We start from the raw sequence: 26,464 nt of genomic DNA, 5'->3' as shown, positions 1-26,464 counted from the left end.
TCCCTAAAAATGTCTAAGAAAGAGCACAGCTCACAGTCTTGGCCTGGGGGAACAATCTGTGAGTCCAGTCATAATGCAAAACTCCCACTGGCCTGGCTAGGGCTGAGCTTCTCCAGGTCTGGTACAGCCTTCAGATAATGTTAACTCCTTGGCTGGAGCTTGGTTTGTCAATTCAGGATGTCTGAGTGGATGATGAGGCTGCTTCTCAGGAGAGATGAGAAGAATGGAAGGGAGCAGCGGAGGGCTGCTGAGGCACAAGGGCAGAGGCATTGCCATAGAGCCAGGAATTAGTCTGATTCAGCAACTAAATATCAGAAATACTGCTGATTATGGCACCATTTGAAATAAATTTTTGCCCACTGTGTGTCACACAGGCTCCAACAGGGTGTCTGCAGGGTAATGATGTGACATCTCTGAGGAGTACCCAGTGACACGTAGTACCCCACAGGTGTGCAGGCCCTACACTGGTACCCAAGAACAATTTTTGCTTTGCTCTGTTCCAACTCCATCATTCTCCTTAAAGCAGATTTCCTGTTATTTTAGAAGACAATTTCTGAATTCAGATATTATTTTACTAATTTAAAACAAAAAACAAACGAACAAAGAAAAGCGCCCTAAAATACTGGCATGTGTATGTATGTGTTTATATAGTTCTACTGCTTACATGAAGCATGTGCGATCAGAGGAAATGGCTGAGACTATACAGGTATAGCAAATTAGCCAATTGGACTGGAAGAGATTTATTATAACAAAAGCTATCACTCTGTTCTTTACCTAGTCAACCTTCTGTTTTTCCACACGCTATATAACAAGCTCACATGCCCATGATACCCTTGTACTTTATATGTTTGTTTGATGCCTTTGCTGACGGCACTGAAAAAAATGCAAATGGGTCACCTTTTTCTAGTTAACGATGAATGTATCAGATGTTTGATTACATAGGACTACATCTTTCAAAGAGCTTTAGCTGAATGAAGGAGGAAGATTTTCCCTAGTTGAGAGGCATTCCATTTCCTTAACAGTGATTCATGTAGCAGTAATAAATACAGCAGGAGTCTCAAAGAGAAAGGGAAGTCTTACTTCTCATGATTCATTTTTCAGCTTCATCAGAGGCTGAGTTGTGTAAGAAATTGTGGTATCTCTCTTCTCAGTGCTCCTGAGCCGAGATTCACGCTTGCAGACTTCAAACACACGTACACATGCACATGATTGGAAACAAAGAGTAAGAAGTGAGTGAGACGAGCTGAATGCTTACATATTGAGGGGGAGCTGGACCTTCGGTGGTACTCCCTGATCTCCAATTATTGCACTTGTCCTGGGACCAGCCACCGTGGCTGTTCCAATTGAGGAGGAATCCTGAAAGTATACAAGAACATGCAAGGATTAAGGTGAAGCCCACTGTTACCTGAAATGGAAATGAAGGCGCATCATTTCTCAATTCACAGACTTCCTACTTTCATAATGCTGCATTAAAAAATCTTCTAGCCTTACATGTTCTAGAAGCACATTTCTGACAGAGGGGATATTAGCTTATTAACTGCATTTCTACATATGTGGCAGAGAAAATCAGATGTAATCTGTGTGCAAACCTTAACTTTTAGGAAACAAAACTACTTGACTGCTCTGTAAAATCAGCTTAACATGCACATCTCTGCAATAGTAGCTTTTGTGGTAAAGGTATCCATTTCCCTCAGTGGCTTGTTTTTTTTTCTCAGTTTTAACTTCTTTTATTAATGACTTATGGATCTATGGGGAAGAATATATTATTGCATTTCCAAAACGCAGTCACATCTCTGTACATGGTTCTTGTCCTGAGGAATACTCTCCTTATTAAAGAGACAGGTGACAGCTTAACCCAGAACTCCATTTCTGAATGCAGAAATTATGCTCTACTTTTACCACAGCGAATAAACCACCACCCTCATACAGAGAACCGGGCAGGTATATTTTCCATCTACTGATGTTGAAAGGCAAATCTGAGTGTGATAATTCCTCTTTCAAAATTTAATGCTGAGCTAAAATATGTAGGGCAAACTCTTTGGAGTTGTCTCACCAAAGTTCCTATTCATCTATGTCAAAAATGAATCCTGCTCAGAAACTTACTCTGAAATAATGACAAGGGCTGTAGCAACATATCTTTGCTTCAAATATACAGCAGGGCCAGACTGATGGGATGTGCAATAGTTTACCTGAGTGAAAGATTATTTTTGTAAGTCCAGCCAAATGCTGGATGCACATCCATACGTAGAATGGATCTACAAATCCTAGATTTATGTACAAACTGCAGGTTCAGACAGAGTCTCTTCCATACAGCAAAGATTCTGAGTGGTTCACAGACCTCCAGTGCAGCATTTTTCTTTCCAAATGCTATCTAGCAAACAGTAAATTTTGGTCTATTTTAGGAACAGAAACGCAGAGACATTTCTTTGCACTTACAAATGACACTGAATTAAACCAAGACACACATTGCTACTTAATTAAAAGATTTCAAGGTCACCTCATTCCAGAGAAGCCCACATAATTATTACAGTGTCATGTCTTGATATTTCATTGCTAATTTATATTGCTTTGCTGAATATTAACACAATATCATTAAGAAATCAAGCAGTGAAATATGAAGACTCTGCTCTGTGACTCCCCAGCTTTTGGCAACAAGCAGCAAGCTGTCTCCTCTCTCACCAACATCCACACTCAATCATGAAGTTGTAGTGACAAGTACATCTCCTTTTTCTCATTATTTCCCCACTCTCTGGCTGCACATTCAAACAAGGAAGATTCCAGGCAGCTCTTAGCCCTATGTGTAAAAGTAAGTATTCTTTCCAGTTCTGCAGCTAAGGCTCTATTAATCCTCCCTGTCACGTCAGTGAGGTAGTAACAACCCACCCAAAAATGTAGGCATAGCTGGGGCATGATCCCTCACTTGTTTTGAGCTTGTTAATGAGAGGGATGCTGGGCAGAGAGACAGAGTACATGTTTCACCCAAGACACAACTGGGAAATCAACCGGAGCAAACTTCTTTGCGTTGTACCACCAGCGTGTGTCTTATGGGAGCTACATGAATTGCCTCCTAGAGATCTGCTATCCTCCCCTTAGATCATTCAGCCCTCTCTCTGCACACCTCTGCTCAACCCCGGAGGGCAGCAGCTGTGTTAGCATCAGCCATTTGCTTGTTTTTGCTGAAGGTGGTGGCTACTGCAACATCGTTGCTGGAAGCATGAGCCCAGATGCTTTCTATTTTACTATTATGCTTGTGCCAGCATACAGTCCTAGGGATTAAGACATAATTGTCGATGTTGCTTTCCTCCCTTGACCAATTCTGAAGAAATCTGCATAGCCCTGTGTGTTTTCTATCCACCTGATTTTTGGTTTCTTTCCTGTTGTCTGTTACTGTAATACTGCTGCACCTGGTGCTGCTGCCTTGGACCCTACAAACTGCTCATTTTTGCCACTTCACTCAGCCTAGTATCATATGCATCTGAACTCTAAATCAGCGCCTGCTTCCTGATCGTGGTTCAGTTTCTCTATAGCTGCTCCCCCCTGCAGGCTTGACATGATGGGGTTCTTGCCAGTCTGCCTACATTCCAGCTTCTCATCATCAAGTTTTACTCTGCGGGACCCAATGGCCTTCCACAGTGCTGAATCCAGCTCATCTGTTCGTGTCTTGGCGTTGCCTTTCAGACAAGTACTGTTCTCAGCAGTTCCGTGCACCCCATGCTCCGTGATGAGTTCTCTCAGTGGCTGCCTGATTGCTGCTACGTGCCTGAAAGTTCACTGCTTTGCATTTACAGCTCCCTGTTCTCTGTTTCATTTATAACTATTTAGCTCATATTACAAGATACAATACTGCAAGATTGTTTTGCAAGATAATAATTGCGAGAAGATTAGTAGACCCTGTCTACTGTGAGAGACTCAGCTATTATTTCCTCACACTTCTGATTACCTTTGCTAGAAGCTTAATGTTCTGCTTTCTCTTTCCATAGTTTTATGTGGGTCTCTGCAGCTGCACTAGCAGCTCTTCTGGAGCATACAGAGGGCAGCAGGACTGTTTTCCTCCTACATTTAGTCCTACAGCCAGATTGTACTTTCATTATTATGATCTAAGGAACAAGGTACTAAACATGCCCTTCTTTCCTCTTCATCTGCTCAGGGGAATGGGAATCTGAAATAACACTCAGATTTTTTGTTCTGTATTGGATAACGTTTGGGAAGTCTGTGTATTCATCAATCCTTTCTGATGGCACAGACATTACACAGAGTAGACCCCAACACTGCAGCACTGGGATATTTGTCCTTCCTGTACCTCTGATGATTGCTGTCACTAGGCCTTATTGACAGGAGATGTCCTTCACATTCAGACTTTTAAGAGGCTCTCATAAAAACAGGCACCTCACAGAGTTTGCTCAGGGAGGCACTAAAAAGTACTTCTCTGACCGATTCCCACAGATTTTAATGCAACCTAATAGAACTCATTTCTGAAAATGCCTTTTAGTGGCCCTCTGTATCCTTATGAGCCTCTAATGTCTTTAAATGCTTGGCCACTGAGCTTTCAGATGAGGCTTGCTGTGCAATTACACTCTTCATGAGGAGGATATCTACCTAGTGATGTTGTGCAGCTTTCTGAGTTAGACCCTGCCAACCCTCACCCCAGGTACTTAGGCCACTACTCAACCACCTCTGACTTCTTCCCTTCCATCTGGCATCCTCCAGATGGACTCGCCATGACCCAAGTCCCCAGCTCAACAGCAACAGTTCTTCTTTGCTCCAGAACAGCTTGGCCTAGTTGCCTGCACAAAGGCGCACTGAGGACCACCTTCAGATACCTCCACAGCAATCCTTGCTCCTTTGTGTCAGTGCAGAGATAGAAAGAAAGACTTATGAGGAGCTGTTGATGGGATTGAGATTGTTTGGTCTGGAGAAGAGGGGGCTCAGGGAAGACCTCATCACTCTCTACAACCGCCTGAAAGGAGGCTGTAGCGAGGAGGGTGTCAGTTTCTTCTCAGGTGGTAAATGATAGGATGTGAGGCAATGGCTGCCTGTGTCTCTAGGGGAAATTTCAATTCGATGTCAGGAATAATTTCTTCACACAGATGATGGTCAGGCATTGGAAAGGACTGCCAGGGAGATGGTGGAGACCCCAACCCTGGAGGCACTGAAGAGATGTGTGCACACAGCACTAAGGGATACGGCTTAGTGGTGGCACTCAGCTTGGTGGCTGCATTTGGTGATCTTGAAGGTCTGTTCCAACCTCAATCATTCTATGATTGTATGATGTGCTGCAGAGTTATGCCACAGTACCCTGGAATTCTAAATGTTGAGTAGAACTTCCATCTGACTCAATACAGTTTTTAGATACTTAAATAAATAATGGCACCTCTTGGGTCACATCCAAAACAAAGAGGCCCACAGCTAGCTGAGAAAACTGAAGTTTCCAGATGACTGTGCAGCCCGAGGGTCAACATTTCCTGATGAGAATGAATAGTGCAACTTTCACAGAAGCTATTGAAACAAGCCTAAGCTCAGATGGGTCTCATTCCTCCTCCTGATAAGTGTTATTTACAAGAGAACTACAGGAGCATCAAAACAAATCATGTTTTAATGTATATGTAATGATATAGTTCTATTACATTTTATAGCATATACTCCTGAGTAAATAATACACTACTGAGATGTTGCTGCCTCTTGTGTCAGGTCTGACATATATTTAAAAACAACCAGACAGGCAAAACATTACTGACAAGCCCACAGAGATCAGGAAATTAAAGGTAATAACTGCTCATCCAGGCTGGAAGTTCATTTCAAATTCATTCCCTTTCTCTCTTCCTATTCACACCTCTGTGAAAGCAGAAGGATTAGTACTCTGGACTTCCAGCATAAACTATCCTTTTTCTCTCCCTTGTAGATTCACTTTAGATTCCCACTAGTACTTTGAGGCTATGTTTGTTGTTTAATTTGAAAAGACATAGTGCCTGCAGGGATTAGGGAAGTGTCTTGCAAAAGCACAGGATTCAGTCTTGGAGGGGAATAGAAACCATGAAGACAATGATAAAAGTGGGACCAAAGTACAGGAATACCGCAGTTTGCAGCAGCCTTCATGGAAAAATAATTGCTGCTGCTATCGTGTGAATGTTCTATCATCAAGAAAATCACCAACCAGAAACCTCTATTTTGACTTCAAAGCAAATCCAGCACTGTGTCACCACAGGGCACTTATCACATTCATTAATTCACAGGGAAATTTCTTTTAATGTCTTGAATGCATATTTACAGCTTACTTAGAATTTCTCTTTAGTATTACTTTATAATAAGAGAAAAACATTCAAACATTCAACTCACATAGGCTGATGTACTGTCCTCTGGAAATACCACAAAAATAGGCTAATGGTCTTTAAGATTCCTGTGACTCATTTCTCTAATTCACTTGACTCCATAAAACAATGACTGTGGCAATCACTCTGGGCCTTAATGTTCCCAGAAATAATGTATAAGCACTTAATGCATGGTGGTGCCACCAAGTATTGATGGAAAGCCTTACATGTAAGACCAAGTAGCCTCATCAAATGCTAATTACCACAGCAGGAGCTGAAACGGACTTTCCAACTCTGAAGTAAGACTTTTTCTTCCCTAATGGTATGTGTGTAAAAAATAATAATATATCCATGAACAATGGCAGCTACAGCTGCATAAATGGCTGCATAAATTTCCAGTTTCTTCCTGCAAAAACTGGAGCTAAATTTATAAAATACAGTATTTACAGAGGAGTTCTTACAGTGTATATCTATGACTGTGGATGGTGGTTAGGCTGAATATTATACCATCCTGTTGGCCCTGCTTATTTTTTGGCTCCTAATACTTAAAAATTCTAGAGCACGACTTCTGTGAATAGGTCACGGTGTTATGAAGAGAGCTGGAGAAGTCACACAAATGTATTCGTGGAGCTTCCAACACACTGCAGTCTAAAGACAGTTGTGAATTGGAGAGAAAAACCCAAATACTTTTTGGCACCTTCTTCCAAATATTCCTCTGACATCACCATCCCATAAGAGTGCTGATTATCCTGGTTTCCAGCTTTTCAGTTCCCCCTAATTAAGCATTATGTGAATGAGTACCAAGAGAATTATATTTTATTCAGTCTTTTTTTCTCTCAGAGTAACCCTTTCAGCACCAAGCGCTGGTGTCTAGCTCTCCTCCCTGGGGCATTAAATAGTTCAGCAAATAGGTTCTCCCAATTTTGGGACTGAGCAACACAAAAATTCAAAGGCAGAAAAACAGGGAAGATTAAAGTGAGGGCTTGACCTCTAAAAGATGTTAATTTAATCCCAAGTTCATAATTATCCTCTTGATAATTGAACAACAAGCTTATTAGGATCCTGTGCAATGGATCCTGTAGTAAGTTCTTCTTCAGAGAAATGGTAGTGGTAAACAAGTAAACAAAAATCCCACACAAACAAGAAAGGAAAATACACTCTGTGGTCACTTCTGCTAAAATGTCATGCATGTGCACACAGAGTGTGTTGGACGGACAGTGCTTTGTGTTGTAGTGCAAATACCAAGAGAGAGCCTTGCTTACTCTTGAGTCTTCCAAATCAGCAGCTGACTGGCAGGCAGCGTGAAGCCTCGGGATTATCCCTGTGCAAAAATGATTTTAGTGGTAAAGTGTTTTTGGGTTAGTACCCTGAGGAGTAGCTGGAAAGAAAAACAAACTTGTTTTTGTCTTACAGGCAAGAGGATTTCATGCACAGTTGAATAAATGCTCTTCTAAAGCTCAGCCTTCTTTGCTTTGATTCAGTCAAAAATTAGATTTCGTGGTTCCTGAAAAATCTGTCAAAATGTATTCATGACGAGACAAATTACAGGATAAAGAGACCACATTGTCTCATGCTGGTAGGGAATTGTGCTTTGACCTGGATCCTCAGTAGCTTATATAATCAGTCCATAGATTTAGTCAGCTCAAGTGTCTCATTTGCAGTCATTTTGACAAATAATGTAATATATCCTAATATACAGAATATATTTAAATTAGTATTATTAGCATTTATGTACGCTATTAGTAGCATACAAAATGCAGCTTGCATGCCTGCCTGAACTTCTGCTTAAAAAACTCAGTTCCTTCCAACCTCCAAAGCTCTTCAAGAAGAGCTTTCTATGAAGTTATTTAAAATGGAGATGCAACAAATATGCAATGTTTGGCTCCAGTTGGATGCAATTCAACGTAGAACTGGGACTATATGAAAACTAGGAAACAATGGAGGTTAGATTTCAGCAAAGCCTTACACTGTTTTCATGACATATGTTGATCCAAATAACAGAAGCACAGGTCAGACCAACTAATATTACTTCTCTTGTCATTCTGACCAATGCAGACCCTTGAGATGGCTGCCATTTGTTTCAGCTGTCTAAATGTCATTACTGGATGTCAAGCCCGTTGTCATCTGCAGCCAAAGCGGAGCAGGTTGGATACAATTTGGACTCCAGACCAAAGCTGAAAAATACATGGCTTTCTCTTCTTTTCTCAGAGCCTGTTAGACACTTGAAAATGCAAGGTTCATAGTCTCTGGATTTTAAATATAATCTGTATGCTGCTCATGGCCAGCACATTTAGGCTATCAGCCAAGGCTCAACCAGAGTTCTGCTATTACATTTTCTCAGCTAAAATCCAGTGCTTCTAAGTAACTGATAAGGAGTCACACTTCCAAATGATTTATACAGGGAGACACTTCAAGGAAGATTTTTCATTTCAAATGCTGTTGCTGCTTGGGACTGGGAGGATGCAAGACATTGTTCTCAGCTTTTCCTGAACATGTGGCCTCCAGTTAGGAGCCCATTCTGACACCCACAGATACAAGCGGATTTCCTGTGCATAGTGATGAGTTGTTCGAAGTGCGCGCACAAGTTCCTCCTGCCAGGAACACCCTTTCTTCCCCTCTCAGCTGCTGTCCTGGTGTGCACACAGTCACGCTTCATTATTCATGAGAAGCTTTTTCTGCCGAAAACCAGGGTGTTTGGTGTGCTACTGACCTCTGACCTTTCCAAACAGCAGGAACGAATAATTCATAAGGAGTGCAAATGGAAGCAGGACAAGCCACCTGAGGCCTAGGCATGATTGCTGTCTGGGGGGACCTTTCCTGCTCTCCTGGGAGTCTCGGTTACGAGCAGCTCCTCTGTGCCCGAAACCTAATTCAGCTACTACTCCATCACAGGCATCTCACACCTTCAATAAAAACCCACGGTGGGGCATTCTGCAGAAGGGACTGACGCTATCACCTTTCAGATGGAGGTCTCTTGTTCAGTGAGTGACACTTGGCATGTAACAAAAAGCACAGAACAAATTTGGCTGCAAGCAAAATGAAGATCTCAGCATCACCCCTTTGAAAAGAAATGCTTTGTATCTTGCCTGCTGTGATTTCCCAGTCACTGTTTTATCCATCTGAGGTAGTCTGAAGTTGATTCTGCTTTAGAGCATCCCTAGGTGGGAAGTCAATGAAGATATCTTTTAGACTCAAAATGCATCTTGGCTACTGGGAAGCAGTTGACTAGGTATTGCTTAACGATGACTGTGTTATCAAAATCCTGTAGTCTGCAATTATTGAATTAATAATATGCAGAAGTGCTATAGAGCCTAAGATTTCATACTATGGTCTGCATGTCAGAGCTCAAGAAATTTGTGCCCTCCTGGAGAAGCAGGAGGCTTATTATAGCCTAACAACTCATAAAAACAGAAAACATGTCAGCTCTGCATGAAAGTCTGGTTCCAATTCACAGATACTGACAAAAACCACAGGAATATGGTACCACGCGTGACATAACTTTTAAGGGGTGCAATATATTGCACATTACTGAAATATCTGAAATGCGCACCTCGGTTCTAAGTTCCTGCAGCCTTTAACATCTCTGTTTCTTCGACAGTTTGCTGAAAGAAAGCAAGTGCCCCAGACGGAAGTGCCTCTGGTCTATAGGGAAATGGATGCCACTTTCTGGAAGGCCATTCCACCAGACACTGGCCAGTGGCCCAAGGTAGGGCAGCTGACGCTGTTCAAGAGATTTTGGGACTGAATTCATAGAATCACAAAATCACAGAACGGTTTGGGTTGGGAGGGACCTCACAGCACTTAGCCTCAACCCTTGCCATGGGCAGGGCTGCCCCCCACCAGCTCAGGCTGTGCAGGGCCCCATCCAACCTGGCCTTGAGTGCCTCCAGGGATGGGGAATTATGATTGTTCAAAGGATAGGCTATATGAAAAAATGCATGTCAAACCTTTTAAAAAGGCAGAACCTCCCTTCAAGCTATTCACTGATCTTGGTATGTAGTTACTAAACTGAACAAAAATCCTCTATTTTTTTCATGAGGAGAAGAATTTAAACAAACAGTGGTGAAATGTCTGAAAATTTCAAGGATATTTAAAGATATAGTAAACCAAATTTTGAATCTAAGGGTGGAAAGAAAGGCATAAATTTGCTTGAGAGCCAGAACTGAAACTGTAAATTTGTTGTTTCTCCTATTAAAAAATATACTTTGGCTGAATTTGCTTATGCAGTCTAGCAGGGGCCTGAGACGGTTATATAGACAGAGCAGTGAGGGCAACTTGCAGGACAGACAGGCCCGTCCCCAAGGGAGGAAGGAGAGAGTGACCCTGCTTCCCACAGCTGAGCTCAGTGCTGTTTGGTGGCAGCAACCCTCCAGCAGAACAGCCAGCCCGTGGGTTGTCAGCATGTCAGATCCCTAATGAGACACACAGGACATCTCACCTTAAATACACTAAGTGTCTTCAAAAAAAAAAAACAACCTGAACACAAGACTCTTGCTGCTCCAAATGCCTCAGCTTGGCTGTGCTGGGGTCCACTGTTTGTGCTGTTTTGGCTAGCATTCAGCCACGCTTGAATAAAATAAAAATTCTGAGTCTATCTTTTGTCTGAGGCCGCAGCATCGTTAATTGTTTCGGAGCGGTGTCAGGTCTCAGCAGATAGCAGAGAAGGAGCTACGTTTCTGATATTTTGATTTAAAATGCAACCCCTAAAATTATGGATTTAATAGATACATAAATATAGATGCCCAATTTTAATGCTCATTTTGTAAGAGGCAGATTCTGAGCTCTCTGCAGACCTCTCTAAGTCATGTTAGTAGCTCTTGTGATTTTACTGCAAGTCTTGAAGCAGTGAGGCATTTATCTGCAGGCTGCTATTCAGTCAGGAGAACAGAGTGAGAATGTCAGTTCCACATTTTTTTTTCCCAATAGATTCCTAGCGAAGTTTGAAAATGCGAATCTTTAAGTCCTTCAAACCACATATCAAATAGTAAGGCCTCCAAATGCAGACAAACGCATTCACACGTGCAAATGCCACTTTTGCAGTGACTGGATATTTGGGACTGCAATAATATGTTTTGACAAAAGAAAGGGCAACAAAGTTGGTGAAGGGTCTGGAGCACAAGTTTTATGAGGAACGGCTGAGTGAGGTGGGATTATTTAATCTGGAGAAGAGGAGGCTCAAGGGAGACCTTATGACTCTCTACAGCAACTTGAAAGGAGGTTGTGGTGAGGTGGGGACCAGCATCTTCTGTCAGGTAACAGTAACAGGATGAGAGGGAATGGCCTTAAATTGCACCAGGGGAGGTTCAGGTTGGATGTTAGGAAACATTTCTTCTCAGAAGGATATGTAATGCACTGGCACAGACTGCCCAGGAAGGCGGTGGAGTCTCCGTCCCTGGAAATGTTCAGGTAACATGTGGATGTGGCACTGAGGGATGTGGTTATAGGGCATGGTGAGGATGCATTGGAGGTTGGACCAGATGACCTTAGAAATCTTTTCCAACCTTTGATAAATCTCTTTTCTCCAAGGCTGAAACCAGCAAGCAAGACTCTTCTTCCCCTCTCTGGGTTTTGGCCAAGATCACTTTGGCCAGCAGTGATAGAGGCTTGACTCCAGCTGCCTTGCCTGCCTGCCTGCCTGATCTGAATCCTGAGGCAGAAAAACTGGAGCTACAGCACTGTCCCTGTGTGTCTCCCTGTCTCCACTGGGCTGGCTTCACTGCACTCCAGCACTAGCTGTGCCTCTCACCATGACATAGATTTAATGCTCTTCTCTCAGTGTGAAGGACCCAGTTAACCTCCCTACAACATGCATTTAAAGCTCCTATGGGGAACACTGATTCCTTATTGGCCCCAACCACATGCATCCAGACACCACAACAGTCTGTGAAGTGAGCGGGGCTTTGCACACCAGTTGCTCTGCCAAAGCAGGGGAGGATAATTAAAGCACTTTCTGCTTTTTGGTCTAATTTTTGTACTGTGCTTAGACTGAGCCTTCACATGACTCTGGCAAAGCGTGTGCACGCTCTTCTCTTCAACTAGTACAAGAACAGAAAAGCCACAGACTGTCACATCTCTGCAAAGTCCAAATGTGTCACTTTGAGTGCCAAAAACCTGGGTGTCATTTACTTGACGAGCTTGGGACCCTCACTCCCCACTAGAGTCTGCACTGAGTCGCAGATGTCCCAGTACATCTTGGCATACACGCCGCTTCCAGTGGGGGCCGTATCCTCACCTTCACACTCCTCAACAGTGAGGTTTTAGACCATTATTATTCTCCGTTTAATTCTACACCTCCAAACTGCCATTTGGATTCCTTTATCAGTGTAAGTAGTGGGTATTTGCAAAGAATTTCAGCATATCCCCCCAGGCTTTGCTTCTGCTTTGCCCACCCCTTGGCAGCAGTAGCCCAGAAGTGCTTTGGATCTGCTGGGATTTTTGAGCAAGGAAGAAGTGAATGGCTACTCATCAGCACATGTGCATATCTGATATCTTGTAGAACATTTCTGGGCAGTGGCCGCTAACCAGGTACCACCTACTTGCCAAACTACAGCACAATTGTTTGTTTTCCAATGATCTGGAAGGAAATAATTGCTCTACAAATTTTTTTTGTCCCTGGTGTGTACCAAGCACATGGCGTTCATACTGGTAACATCACCCTAAGTGGGAGCAAATACAGTCCAGAGTAAGGATAACAGGATCACTCAATATTATTCCTCTCTATAACAGAAAGTGATGGAATATGTACATACTGTAGAATTGTTGGGGTTTTTTTCAATGTAGGTTAAGTCAATAATTGCATACAGAGGAGGGTACCAAAGCTGGTGACAGTGCTGGAAGGCATGTCCTAAATGAGGTGAGGCTGAGGATATTGGGCTGTTCAGGCTGGAGAAGAGGAGACAGAGAAGTGATCTCTGCTTTCTGCAGCTGCCTGAGGAGGGGAAACAGAGTGAGGTGCCAAGCTCTGCTCCTGGGAATCAATGTCAGGATGCAAAGGAATAGCACAAAACTGCACCAGAGGAGGATCAGACTCGGCAATGGGAAACATTTATTTACCATGAGGGTGGTCAAACACTGGGACAGGCTTCCTAGCAGGGCGGCTGATATCCTGTGCCTGTTCAGGAGGCATTTGGACAATGCCCTCAACAACATGCTTTATTCCATTTTTCTTTGAATCAAACCTAAAAAGATTTGGCCTTATTCTCCAGCTCATCATGCCCACCCACTCTTAATGCATGGGCAGGAAAAACTGTTGTACTAAATCCTGCCAAACAAGAGAGACAGTGCTCTGCAGCACTGGCTCCAGCGTAGGTTGTTTTGGAGGAGGTGAAGCAGCCCTCAGCCATGCCCTCCAGGCTGCAGGGCCAGGCACAGTCCCTTACTCCTTACCTGGGCAGGAGCACTGGAGGACAGGTGTGCTAGGTCCCCAATCCTAGCAGCTGCCCGTGGGTCGCTGGAGCTGATGAGGACGGGAGCGCTGATCTCCATGGAGTGCCGGTTGCTGGCAGCCTGGGAGGACTTGTGGGTCATGCTGAGGGCGGTGAAGGAGTGCCGCTTCTTGGCATTCTTCTTGCCCTCCACTGGTCGTGAAGCTGCTGCCGTTGCCCCCGCACTGCTTGGTGTGGGACACGGCCCCAGCCCCACTGCTGCAGCTGGATCTGGTGGTGCCTCACAGCCAGCGGCGGCTGCTGAGCAAGTCTTGTCCATCTCAATGAGCTGCTTGGCAGAGTCGTTGAGCTGGGTGCAGGGAAAGGGGACAGAGAAGAAGGAAAGAAAGGAGGCAGAGGAAGAAAAGGAAAGGAAAAAGGAACAGAAAGGAAAACAAGTGGCAGGAGAAGAAAAGGAGAAAGAGAAAAGGAAAGGAATAGGAAGGGGAAAAAAGGGAAGGGAAGGGAAGGGAAGGGAAGGGAAGGGAAGGGAAGGGAAGGGAAGGGAAGGGAAGGGAAGGGAAGGGAAGGGAAGGGAAGGGAAGGGAAGGGAAGGGAAGGGAAGGGAAGGGAAGGGAAGGGAAGGGAAGGGAAGGGAAGGGAAGGGAAGGGAAGGGAAGGGAAGGGAAGGGAAGGGAAGGGAAGGGAAGAAGCAGGAGAAAAAAACAAGGTAAGAAAGAAAAAGAAGGTAGAAAAAGAAGAAAATGAAAAAGGGTCAGAAAAGGAAAAGAGAAAGGCAAAAAGAAGAGGTAGAAAAAGAAAGAAAAAAAAAGGAAAAAAAAAGAGAAAGAATGAGGGACATTAATGACCCTTCACAGCTTGCCGCACCTAGGTCACTATCATCTGAGCACCCCGATTCTTTCCCCACAGAATGGATGCCACAGGGATGCTGAGCCTGCATGCATTCCAGTCCCAGCAAGAGGATGATTCTGGTCACCAAGGGGGTGGCCAAACCCAGGCAAGGGGGGGTCTCAGGCACTGAGGAACCAGACACCACAAATCAGTGCACAACTTCAAACCCTCTGATTTCCTCTCCCTGCCTCCAATCTCATACAGGCTATCCCCAGGCAAAAGTAATATGAAGGCATTCTTCCCACTGTACCACGCCAGCTGAGCAGCAGCATGGTGGCCCCTGAAAGAATTGGAATTGTTCGGGATACAGCTTAAAGAGTTTGTATAGTCAGACCACCTGATGGGTTTAGAACTTAGTTTGAAATCCACAGAGAGAGTAGATCACCGGGATGTCCAGACCAGCTTTCTGCCCACAGTTCTTTGTTCAATTCACACTTTCAGATACCTCAGGCCTAAAAATGCCAAAGGCTTCTCACCTCCTATACAGGCAAGCTACTTTTCACAGAATGATGGGATGGTTTTTAGACACACAGTTGGAGTGGGTCCAAGTGGATCTCTCAGCCTTTCCTCATAATCATCTTTGTGGCACTCCACTGTACTATCTCTAGTAGTTCCCCATCTATCTTGAACTGGGGAGCCCAAAATTGGACACAGTGCTCCAGATGTGGCCTCACCAGAGCAGAGCAGAGGGGGACGATCACCTCCCTCAACCTGTTGGCCACACACTTTTTAATATACCTCAGGTTACCACTGGCCTTGGCCACAATGGCATTTTTAAGGTCCCTTCCAAACCAAGCCATTTTGTGATTCTATGTTTACATGATACATGGAGTACACCCCGCAGGCAGTAGCAGCACTATCCTCACAGCACTCATTTCCAATAGATCTTCCTTCGAGGGGTGCTAACAGCTGAGGGAAAATGCCGCATTTTGCCAGCAGACCTTTGCATCAAATTGGTATGCAATGCAATATGTTTGCATTTAATGAATAAAAACAACATATGAAAAATGAAGCCATGGCTAACACATGCATGCTTTTGCGTGCACTACTATTCTGAGACCCATATGAACCAAAGGTACATATGGTACTGTTCTGGATCAAAACAAGGCTATTTTTCTTTCTCTGACTACTGCATGAATTATGGCAGCATCCAAAAAAACTCAGTCAAGGACAAGGCCTCCTTGGGCTACCCAAAAAAGGAATACTTGCTACTTGCTGTCAAGCCAATTTAGAAACCTATTACAAGTGAATACAAGAAGGGAAAAGAGAGGGATGGAAAAGATAACAGTACAAGTGCACAGTTAAACAAATGTGTAACTGAGAGGCTTTTATGGCTCCAAATCACTGCCAGCATGCTGCAAACACAAATGAGAAATAGATATTGCCAGCCTCATGCCAGCCCTCTTAAGTCTGAGAGTACTTCTGACTCCACGAGGACTCACTTCCACAAAAAGGCAACAAACACCAGCACCTAGAGAAATGTCAACCTGCAGGTTCCTTCATTCAGTGACAGCCACCATCAAGGCAAACAGGAGCCTCCAATTAGCGATGCTCCATGGCTGTCAGAGCCCTGGGAGACCTACTACCATTCAATTAGCAGGCCATTTTCCCAGCTGCACTCTCCAATGTGAGATCATGCTTACAGTCAGCATAGTGCGCTGCACCTGCCAATTTTTGCCAATAACAGCTGATCCCATTTCAGATTCTCCAAGAATGTCCATTATTTCCCACTTCATCATGCTCTAAATTGGTACAACCTAATATTTGCCAGCAGGCTCCAAGTTGCAGGAAATCCAGATGGTTCCCCTCCCTTAAGTAGGTGTAACAGCTCCGCTTACCCATCTGATGGAGACTGTCTAGTTGGATTATTTGAAATATTAAGGAGGAGAAAGACATCAAATTCTCACAATACTTTTCTACAACAGAGGGTGAGGAAATTCTTTGCTAGTCAACTTCAAGTGGGATAGGAATATATTTTAGCTCTTTGACATATGAAAATATGAAGAGTTAAAAAAAATAATAAAAATTAGAATTTCCTGAATTTACAGCAGTGCACCATTCGGACAAAGCTCCAGCTCTCAATATCAAAGCTCTGATTCATCTTTTAAGAATTAGATAATAAATCCCAATGGCTGGAATCCAGCTTAACAATGAGACTGCTTTTTCAAAAACAACAAAACCCATTACTCTTCTGTTCAGAGTAAAACCTAGTTAAAAAGGGCAATAAGAGACCTAGCATCTAAACAAAGGGTGATAAAAAACAGCCTCTTATTGATATAAAGAAAGTCATTTTCACTATTGGTAGAAGATTAAAGGCAAAAAGAAAACCCCTTCTCAAAACAGTCAAGCTGATGAACTTTGGGGAATGTCAAAGTCTTCCTGAAATACTAAGAAAAAATCATTGTAGCCTGCCAAGATAACAAATGCTTTATAGCTTTACCACTTTATTTTTGTAGAGAACTCTGTATTTAAACAGCTTTGCCCATGAATGCTGGAAAGAACTTCCCAAATAGGCTATGAGTACCAGAGAAAAGGTTCTGCTTACTACTTTGTAAAAGCAAATGATGCTGTCCCTTCACAAAGAACTTTTAGAAACAGTTTTTTTAACATAAACATGACTGCAAATTTCTTATTTTAAACTCTGACTATGTAAATAAACATGGCTTTCTAGTGTCTGTCATTTGATCTTCAGGCAGATCTGCTTCCAGAGGAGAAGCTTAATGGAAAGTTCTGACCCACAGTCAGTCTCAGGAATTTGACATTTCTGAAGACTGTAGCTCTTATGACAAACCCTAATGCAGAAGTGCAGCTTTCTTGCTTGTTTCTAATCTTTCCTCTGAAATTCTGGTCCAACTAAACCCAAATTGTAAAATGTCCTTGAGACTGCAATAATAGGACACCCCAGAAAACTCAGGATACAATTCACTGGGACAGGGCTTGGCTTCAAACACCAAATCAGGCAAACACTTCCAGAAGCCCTGCATTCCCTGGGAAGGCTAACCCCTGTGTGACCAACCCATTTGGCTGCTAAGGGATGCTGTCACATAAAAGGTGCAATGAAACATTGAGGTAGAGCGTTTTGTTTTTCTTTTTCTGGCTTTTAGACAGGATCTTGTAGATTCTCTACTTGAGACTTTACCTTATGGGCAGCAAAGGTGTCAGCATTAAGCTGCCTCACTCAGGACTTCTAGCTGCCAAAATTATTGCTTTAGTAGTCTCATGGTAAACCTCATTTTTTAGCAGAATACATTATGATGACTTTCGCTCCCTCTCTTTCCATTGCACACAACTATACACACACGTACACACAATTCTCATCTGCACTGCTTGTTCCCAAGCAGGGCTGTCTGCCGTGTGTTATCCCAGTGTGATCACAGAATCACAGAATCACAGAATTGCCAGGGTTGGAAGGGACCTCAAGGATCATGAATCTCCAACCCCCCTGCCACACGCAGGGCCACCAACCATCCCACCTAATGCTAGACCAGGCTGCCCAGGACCCCATCCAATCTGGCCTTGGACACCTCCAGGGACGGGGCATCCACAACCTCTCTGGGCAGCCTGTTCCAGCACCTCACCACTCTCTCTGTAAAGAACTTCCCCCTGACGTCCAACCTAAATCTCCCTTCCCTCAGCTTAAAACCATTTCCCTTTGTCCTGCTGTCACTCACCCTTTCAAAGAGTTGATTCCCCTCCTCTTTGTAGGCTCCCTTTAGGTAATGAAAGGCTGCAATGAGGTCACCCCGCAGCCTTCTTTTCTCCAGGCTGAACAAGCCCAGCTCCTTCAGCCTGTCCTCATAGGGGAGGTGCTCCAGTCCCCTGATCATCTTTGTGGCCCTCCTCTGGACCCTCTCCAACAGCTCCCTGTCTTTCTTGTACTGGGGGCTCCAGACTTGGACGCAGTACTCCAGATGGGGCCTCACAAGAGCAGAGTAGAGGGGAACAATCACCTCCTTGTCCCTGCTGGCCACCCCTCGTTTGATGGAGCCCAGGATACCATTTGCCTTCCCAGCCGCAAGGGCACACTGCTGGCTCATATTAAGTTTTTCATCTATCAAGACCCCCAGGTCCTTCTCCACAGGGCTGCTCTCAAGGACCGCTCCTTCCAGTCTGTAGGGATGCCTGGGATTCCTCTGGCCCAAGTGCAAAACTCTGCACTTTGCCGTGTTGAACCTCATCAGGTTCACCCGGGCCCACATTTCTAGCCTCTCAAGGTAGAGGTGATGTGATGAAACTAAAGTTTCAATGGGCAACTACTTATACAGCCAACTCGGGAAGATGAATGAGGGAAAAGCTATCTCTTGGCTAGCATGCACTTGATAGGGACCTGATTAATCCTAGCTTTAGTCAGAAAAACAAACTCTTACTGTGGAACTTATTATGGAACCAGATGGGCTCACAGGAGACTAGGACAAATTTAAACAATTAACTTCTGCTGTTCTGGTCTGTAATTGCAGAATTTTGGTCCTTTATTTGTTGGTGTAACAATAGAATCATAGAATCATTGAATTAAAAGGGACCCTTAAAGGGCATCTAGTCTAACCAATCTGCAATGAACAGGGACACCTGAGCTGAGCTCAATCAGGGTATTCAAAGCCCATCCAGCCTGACCCTGAGTGTCTGCAAGGATGGGGCATCCACCACCTCTCTGGGCAACATGTGCCAGTGGCCTGCCATGTTTATTGTAAAAAAGCATTTTTATTATATCCAGTTTTTCTTATACCCACCAGCAAAAAGAAAAGGACAATGCCAACATAATTTCTGTGGGTAATCCATAAGCAAATGTAATGGCAAAACAGGCACTGCATCTTCTCTAACAAATATCCCAAGGTATTTTCTAATCCATGGCACTGGCAAATGGCTGCAGTGCCCACCTTTAGGGGACCTCATGACACACAATGGCCCCACAGCAGCTCCTAGGTTGGTGCAGTTCCAGATGGCATGGTCTTCTCCAAGAGAGTGGACGGTAGGTATTTGCTGCTGAATGCTCTTAGTTTTCCAGGCACAGAGGAATAGGTAAGGGATTCACTTGTGACTGATACCTGACCTGCCACAGAGAGGGCCCTTCTCTGTTTCTGGTTTAGCAACATACTTGGGCGCACGCTTCAGGCTGGGCACAGACCAAAGTGCTTTGAGTGAGACTAAAATGTCATTCTTTTCTGAATAAGGAAGGATTGCTTACATTCTCAGAGTTATGCACGTGCTTAAGTATTTTATTAGACTGGCGCCAGTCTGAACCAGAAAGTGCCGTTTATTAGGGCTCACAGGAAAACACTGGTTCATTTGCTCTGTAAGATTTTTTCTGTTTCTTTAGGAAGAATTGGCCAAAGGATGGTGATCTTCAAATACAGATCTAAGACCAGAAAATGCATTACTTCAGGCTCCCTTTAAAAGTTTGCAAAACTCCCCAGTTCAGTGCACGCCTGATAAAAAGAATTAACTGCTCTGAAAAAAAAAAAAAAAAAGATACCATGCTTAAGGTTTTAGAGAGGAATCAATGAGCGGAGAAGAAAGAAAAATTAAGATTGTTAATAAAAGTTCTTCACAATGCCTCTCTGAAATACTGAAAATACTTCCACCCAGGGACTGCTAATTTTTATAATTTACAGCTCATAAATATTGAGAGGATCATGCACATCTCTATTTCATGCCTTGCAGAAACTTTGGCAACTTCAAGTTCCAGAGCTGATTTTGTGATTAAAATAAAGCAGTCTGAATTTATTACTGTGCTTTCAGTTCAGAGTAGTTACTTTCAGGAAATATTAAGTTCTTATGCCCTCATTAAATTAGTTTTGCTAGTATTATAATTTATGCTTTGAAACACAGTGAAGTTATTAAATAAGTACAAGGGCATAACTATACAGGAACCTCTGTCCCTGCTAGTTTCCTGACGGGATTGTATCTGTGAAAGCATTTTCATCTCCAGAAAGCAGCATTTCAGAAAGTTAAAGCAGTTTTTCTCCTTGTTACCCCTACTGGCAAATGAGGCTACAGCCTCTGTTATAGCGTAGCCAAGTAGCAAAAGCACCCTTTGACTCAAATGGGCATTAGAAGAACACTTTGCCTCATGTTTAAATGTTCATTGGGTAAGTTAGCATAGGCAACACACAGCACTTCCAAACGTTTACTAATGGGATATTAGCAGACTAAGCTGTGCCAAAGGCTCTTCTCTAAATCACACTGAATGCATCTATACTTTTCATCTTGTATATGTTTCATAAATTCAGACTTTAAAATGTTTAGAAGAAACCTCCCAAGTTCTCCATTGGGCAGATGCTGCATGACACTATCTCAATTACTCATGCACCATCTTCTAATGAAGAATCATTAGTAAGGCACAGTTTAAGAGAAAATATTATAGCTAAAACAAAGCACTGTTGAATGTTTTTGTGTTAATCATTTCTGTAACGATCCAGTATTGCCTTCTCTAATTTATTGCCAGGGAGGAACAAGCAAATCTGGAACAGATTTTCTGCAAGTGGTTCAGCCATCATAGAAGACAGATTTCTGAAACCCCACACTGTGACTGAGAGTAGAGTCACTCCACGTGCCCAGAAAATGCAAGGAGAGCAATAAAGGCATTCGCTCAAACACATTCACAGGGCACGATAGCTGCAGAAATACTTTGCTAGGACACATCCCAAACTGCAAGTGTCTTGTTCCTCTGCTCACAGCCTGAAGCCTAAGTCCTGCTGCCTCTTCCAAAAGCCTGATAAAATGTCAGCATGTTTCAAGAAACGAGGAGAAATCCTGAAACATAGGACCACCTAGCAGACAGCCTTCCTAGTCAGGGTCATATACGTACACATTTGTGTGGAGTCTGGAAAAAAACAAGCCAATCATTTCTGCCTACAACATGGTTCCTTGGGAGGCAACGGTACTCAGCAATCTATTTCCCTGTCTTACAAGACCTTTCTCATTTAGCAGCAATGTCACTTTTAAAGCACTGAGAGGCCGAAGGAATGTAGCATATTAGAACAGCATGTGCTTGGATGAGCGTGTCATCATGATCTTGCAGAATGAAAATAAATGATGCGTGCAGCAGAAGTAAACACTAAGCCTTGGGTGGTGAACTGGGAATTTTTTTTCTTTCCCCTTTTTCCCAAACAGTTTTAAGATGGAAAATTGTTCACAGTGATAGAGAACAAACACACGGCTCGGTGAATCCCAGAAAAATGTGTAGTCTGCTGCAAAGTCTGCCCAGAAGCAAAGCACAGCTAATAACCTTACGGAAACTAATGTCCAAATTGCTGAGAAGAAAGCAGAAAAAAAACCTAAATGCAATGGCATTAAAAATAGATGAACGCATCAAAAAGAGGTATGCTTTCTTCATCCCTCCCCATTTCTAGCTATCTAGCCTTCAGCTCCAAGTATGAGGACTATTTTGCTCTGATCTGTCATCTCTGAATCTCAGATCTGTTGTGCATCTTCAATGTGCCTAAGGATTTCCTTCTCTTCTCTTCCTGTCTGTCCTCTACGGGCACCATTTTTCATAACAAGATGCTCACGATGGAACCAAAGCTCCTTTGAAATCAAGAAAAGTAACCAAATACAGCTTTACTCAACATCAGAAAGACTGGGAGAATCCAGCCTATTTTTGCTTATAAATTATTCAGAAAGCTATATAATAAGTGCAGTCGTGAATTCATGGGCTTGATCCTAATTCCTTTGAAGTCAGTGGCAAAACTCCAGCTGTTTTCAACGGTGGAAGGTCTGATGCCCATCTGGCACCAATTTCAGCACCAGCAGAGACCCTGTTGGAATCTGGAGACTGTGAGGAGTTTGCTGACAAACTGGTTTATAATCAGAAAATGAAATTAATCAGAAATGAAGCACTTCACTAGAACATCCTAGTTTTGACAAGATATCCACCACAAAATTGCTTTCTAGATCATGTTTCTCAGCTAAAAAGTACAAAAATGACCCAGGCTGCAGTCCAGGTACATGGTCTCTGGGCTGCATGTCCCTGAGCACAGGAATAGCCACTGGAGACTAAGGTGATGCTACCATTTTCTTGGGAGGAAGATACTGGGTTCCTGGCTACAGTGAGCCTCCCTCGCTCTTGCTCGCTCTAAATGGAAAGCCTTTGTGCATCTGTGAGTACAGGTGTCCATGTATACAGCAACAGAAGATGCTCAGATGTACCCCAGCATCTGTGTGAGTCCTTTACAGTTGCTGCCATATACTGTAAGGAGAGGAAACACTCTGAAGCACTTTGTGCTGAAATCTAGAAACACCTTTGCTTACAGAAGCTGAGACAGCTGGATGTCAAAACCACAGCATGCACTAAGAAAGATCCTGCAGTTCCTGGAGCAGAGTTGTGTGAATGGCAAGTGATCTCAAGGCAATACCTGCAGAGCCTAGCTGCTTTAAGGAAAGCCAAGACTCATGTTTTCAGTGTTTTCTGGAAACTTTCTACCTTTTTCCCTCATGTTCCACAAGGCTCCTGGTGCTAATGTTTTCTTGGATGCTCAACAATACCTACAACGTTTATAATTGACTGAAAATTAACAGTTTAAAGACAAGCAGTTAAGACAGAGAATCTCTGTAGAGTCAATGCACACATCAAACCTGTGAGTCTCAAAGCAAGTAACTTTCAAAATATGGTGTGTGACCCCAAGTAATTATGAATGTATTGGTAAACCAGGCAATACTGTGTTCATATTGCTGCATGGATCTTTCCTATATGCATTGTGGCATGAATCCACTAGACACCACATCATGCCCTTCTGCTCATTCTGTGAGGTTCATTCCTGGAAATACTGTGATTGAAGACACTGTATTTATAACGTTCAGAGTTGTTGTGAAAGAAGCAGAAATATTATAAAGTCTTTTTTAAAGGAAATAACTTCCAGTGTAATGTGAAAAAGGAAATGGATGAAAGAAGTATTAAGATAGATATAGACGCTGAAGCCCTTTCTGAATTTGATTACAGAAGTGTTCTGGTGGATGCTGAGAAAAAGTCCTTCATGAACCCCACACCATGCAGTTTTATCTGCAGAAAGCATGAAGTCGGATAAATCTAAGAAGCCCTAAGAATAACAATACAAGGAGCATTTGGGAAAGCTAAAGTCATTTTTCAAGTACTGCAAGCCTTTGCCTGTACTGAGGAAGCAGGGAGCCTTTGCTGAGGTGATTTACAACTTCGTGTAAAATAAGAAATCTCATGCAATTGGGGAAAATTAAGTTTTATGTGCTGCAACTGAAGATTACCTGTGGGGAATAGCACACAAATAAATGTGCTTCTGTTTCTATCTCTGATAAAGCAGTGAAATGAAGAATGAAAGCAAATGGCAAGAAAATATTTTGGTTCAATTCCTTGTAAAAGGAACCAAGGTACATGTGCCACAAGCAGACATCAGCAGTAAAGAGTTGCTATAAACAGTCTTTGCCCTGCGTGTACTATATATAGGAAAGACATTTTTGATTGCGTACTGCTTTCCAGACGTGAGACAGAGAAGGACTTTTGGATGTGAGACAAGCTTTTTGCAATAGAATAACGCCCCATGGGGCTATATAGCTAGATGTTGTGTGCACGGAGCTCCTGCTAGAGTTGGCTACAAAGCAGGGCTGCTGATTGCATTAGGGAGTCACAGCAGCAGCTCTGGGTGACATCCTGGGAGTAGCCAACTTCAAAGGATGCCAGCCACCAGACACGAAAGCTGCTGCATCATTGGAGAGCTGTGTCCAGTCTCTGGGTTTGCTATTTGCCAGTCCAGGTGAAAGTACAGATTTTATGACATGATGTACTGCTGTTCTACCTGGATGTCTGATAACTGAGGGAAAGTTTTGAGACATTCCTGTGAAATGTGGAATGAACTACATGTGGTTGTGACGGGCAGCAGCAAACCAGGATGCACTGACTGTCCCATGACAGGTCTTCTTGCCCTTGCTCATGGATGGAATAAAGAAAGAGTTGTTCTGAGAGAGGTGTAACTTACCAGCATCTCACAGTTGTCCTATCCTGTGTCTATTACAGTGAAAACTGTTTGAAATTACTTGTGCGTTTAAAGTGCCTCCATCCCACAGAGATGATGCCTGGTACAGCAGCAGAGCTCTCTTTTCCCTCAGCGGGTGCACTACTTTACATCCTTTTTCACTCTATGCAGTGAGCAATTATTTTTAAACAGTTTTCACACAAGGTTGTTTTACCTTGGAGTCCTTTATACTTCTGTCATATTTGGGAAAAGGCGGGTAACAATTTGGGAGGGCACTTGGAAGCAGAGGCTGTGGCACAGGCTGTAATCATGCACATCTCATCATGTAGGAAGCCTGAGCAGTAGCTGACGGCTCTGAAAGCCAGTCTGTGAGATGAAAGTGCGTTTCCTTTGCTACATGGTGATGTGATTGGGTTCACAACCCTCCCCCCTCATCTTCTGGAAGAAAAATCCAACAAGGCTGAATTGTGACAAATTCCCTCAACTCTGCGAACTCTTGACTGAAAACGGCAGCATTCAGCCTCACACTCACAGTGTGACTGACTGCCCCTTGACTAGAGGAACTATTTGCAGCCTTCTTTGGAGAACTGGAGACATTACAACACGATTGGGTACACATTCGAGGTCAGACTTTTGACTGAATTGCCACTGGCTGCAGTTAAGGAGCATACTGAACATTCTGCTAGCAAACTAGAAAACACTGTTTGTTCAACCTCCAGTATTTAACTTCTGGTTAAGGGCAGAGGTTATATAACCCAGTATTGTTGAGTCATGTAGTGAAACAGCTAGTACCTTTCCTCCCATGCACACAGGAAGCTGGATGCACGCTCTGCTGTCTGTCAAGGCCTGCTTTGCTCTGGGTGTCACTGCTGGGCCTGGGAGTGTCACTTCCCCAGCGCCAAGCACCTCTGAGCAGATCCCTTAGGATGCTTGGGCACATGTGCCACATTACTGCAATAAAATACGATGATTGCCGACATTAGTCATTTTTATGACATCCATATGCAAATGCTGTTTATGTTAGCATGCTACAACTGGAAGGAATTTGGAAAACCACTGCTTTAGGCCATGTTGCTTCAGTTCTGAGATGGCAAAATTAATGGGCTAACAAAAACCTGCACAGTAGGAAATCCTTCTGAAAGTGCAAAACACTGGCTTTTATTCCCCCTGTCTGTTGAAATACTCAAGCCCAAATATTTTCCTAACACATTCCTTCCTGAAAACAGATTGCCCTGGGTTGCACCTACATTCTGCAGGCGGAGAAACAAGCTATCCTGAGGGAACTCAATTTTTGCAAAGTGACCAAACCATGTGATGCAGTTGCACAGAGACATTTGTTAATAATACTTATTAATTTTGCCATTAAATGCTGAAGAACTCCCATCATCGATCACAGCTCCAGTGCAAGCAGTGTTACATAAACAGAGAGCAGAACGATAGCTCTTGGCCTGATGAAACTATGATTAAAGATATGTGCAGGACACAATATATAAACAAAGTACACAGTGAGTCAATCTTTTCAGGGGGAGGGACAAAGGACAATGGACATGGTAAATCATAGTCAAGAACAATTTCATAGAAGAGTCTAAAGAAGCAATGCTGATGCAGCTGTCCAGATGTTTTTGAAACATTTTTTTACAACAAAGAACAGAGCACTACAGAAGAAAACAAGAATTTGAGAAAAATGACCAAGGATCGGCACCAATGACTGATCAAAGGCAGGGACTGATCTTTCAGTAGAAATTAAAGACAATAGACAGATAAGTGAGTAATCAAAGATTTGCAAGTATGGACAAGTTGTATCTGTTCAACAGGACAGCAAAAGTGATCCATCAGAAGGAAAGAAGTGGCAGAAGATGAGCAATCTGGATGGTCATAAATAAGTCAGGTCTGCATTTGTTATGAATGCAGAAAGGATGCAGCCATAGTAGATGTAGAGCATCTG

The 26,464-nt window shown here is 43.3% G+C and overlaps 1 protein-coding gene across 1 annotated transcript in view; it reads right to left on the bottom strand.

Annotated features, from left to right (window-relative positions):
* Nucleotides 1–26,464, bottom strand: part of SH3RF3 (SH3 domain containing ring finger 3) — a 237,272-nt gene that overhangs the window by 45,863 nt on the left and 164,945 nt on the right. Inside the window, exons 4-5 of the mRNA XM_031605134.2 lie at nucleotides 13,692–14,039; nucleotides 1,256–1,356 (exon numbers count right to left, since the gene is read on the bottom strand). Coding sequence (XP_031460994.2) covers nucleotides 1,256–1,356; nucleotides 13,692–14,039 — 449 coding nt within the window. The remainder of the gene's footprint in view (nucleotides 1–1,255; nucleotides 1,357–13,691; nucleotides 14,040–26,464) is intronic.

Source organism: Phasianus colchicus, chromosome 1 (genome assembly GCF_987193195.1).
Source record: "Phasianus colchicus chromosome 1, bPhaCol1.hap1.1, whole genome shotgun sequence".
Classification (NCBI taxonomy): Eukaryota; Metazoa; Chordata; class Aves; order Galliformes; family Phasianidae; genus Phasianus; species Phasianus colchicus.
The sequence above is the reverse complement of the archived record's forward strand: the minus strand, read 5'-3'. Positions and strand labels throughout refer to the sequence as shown.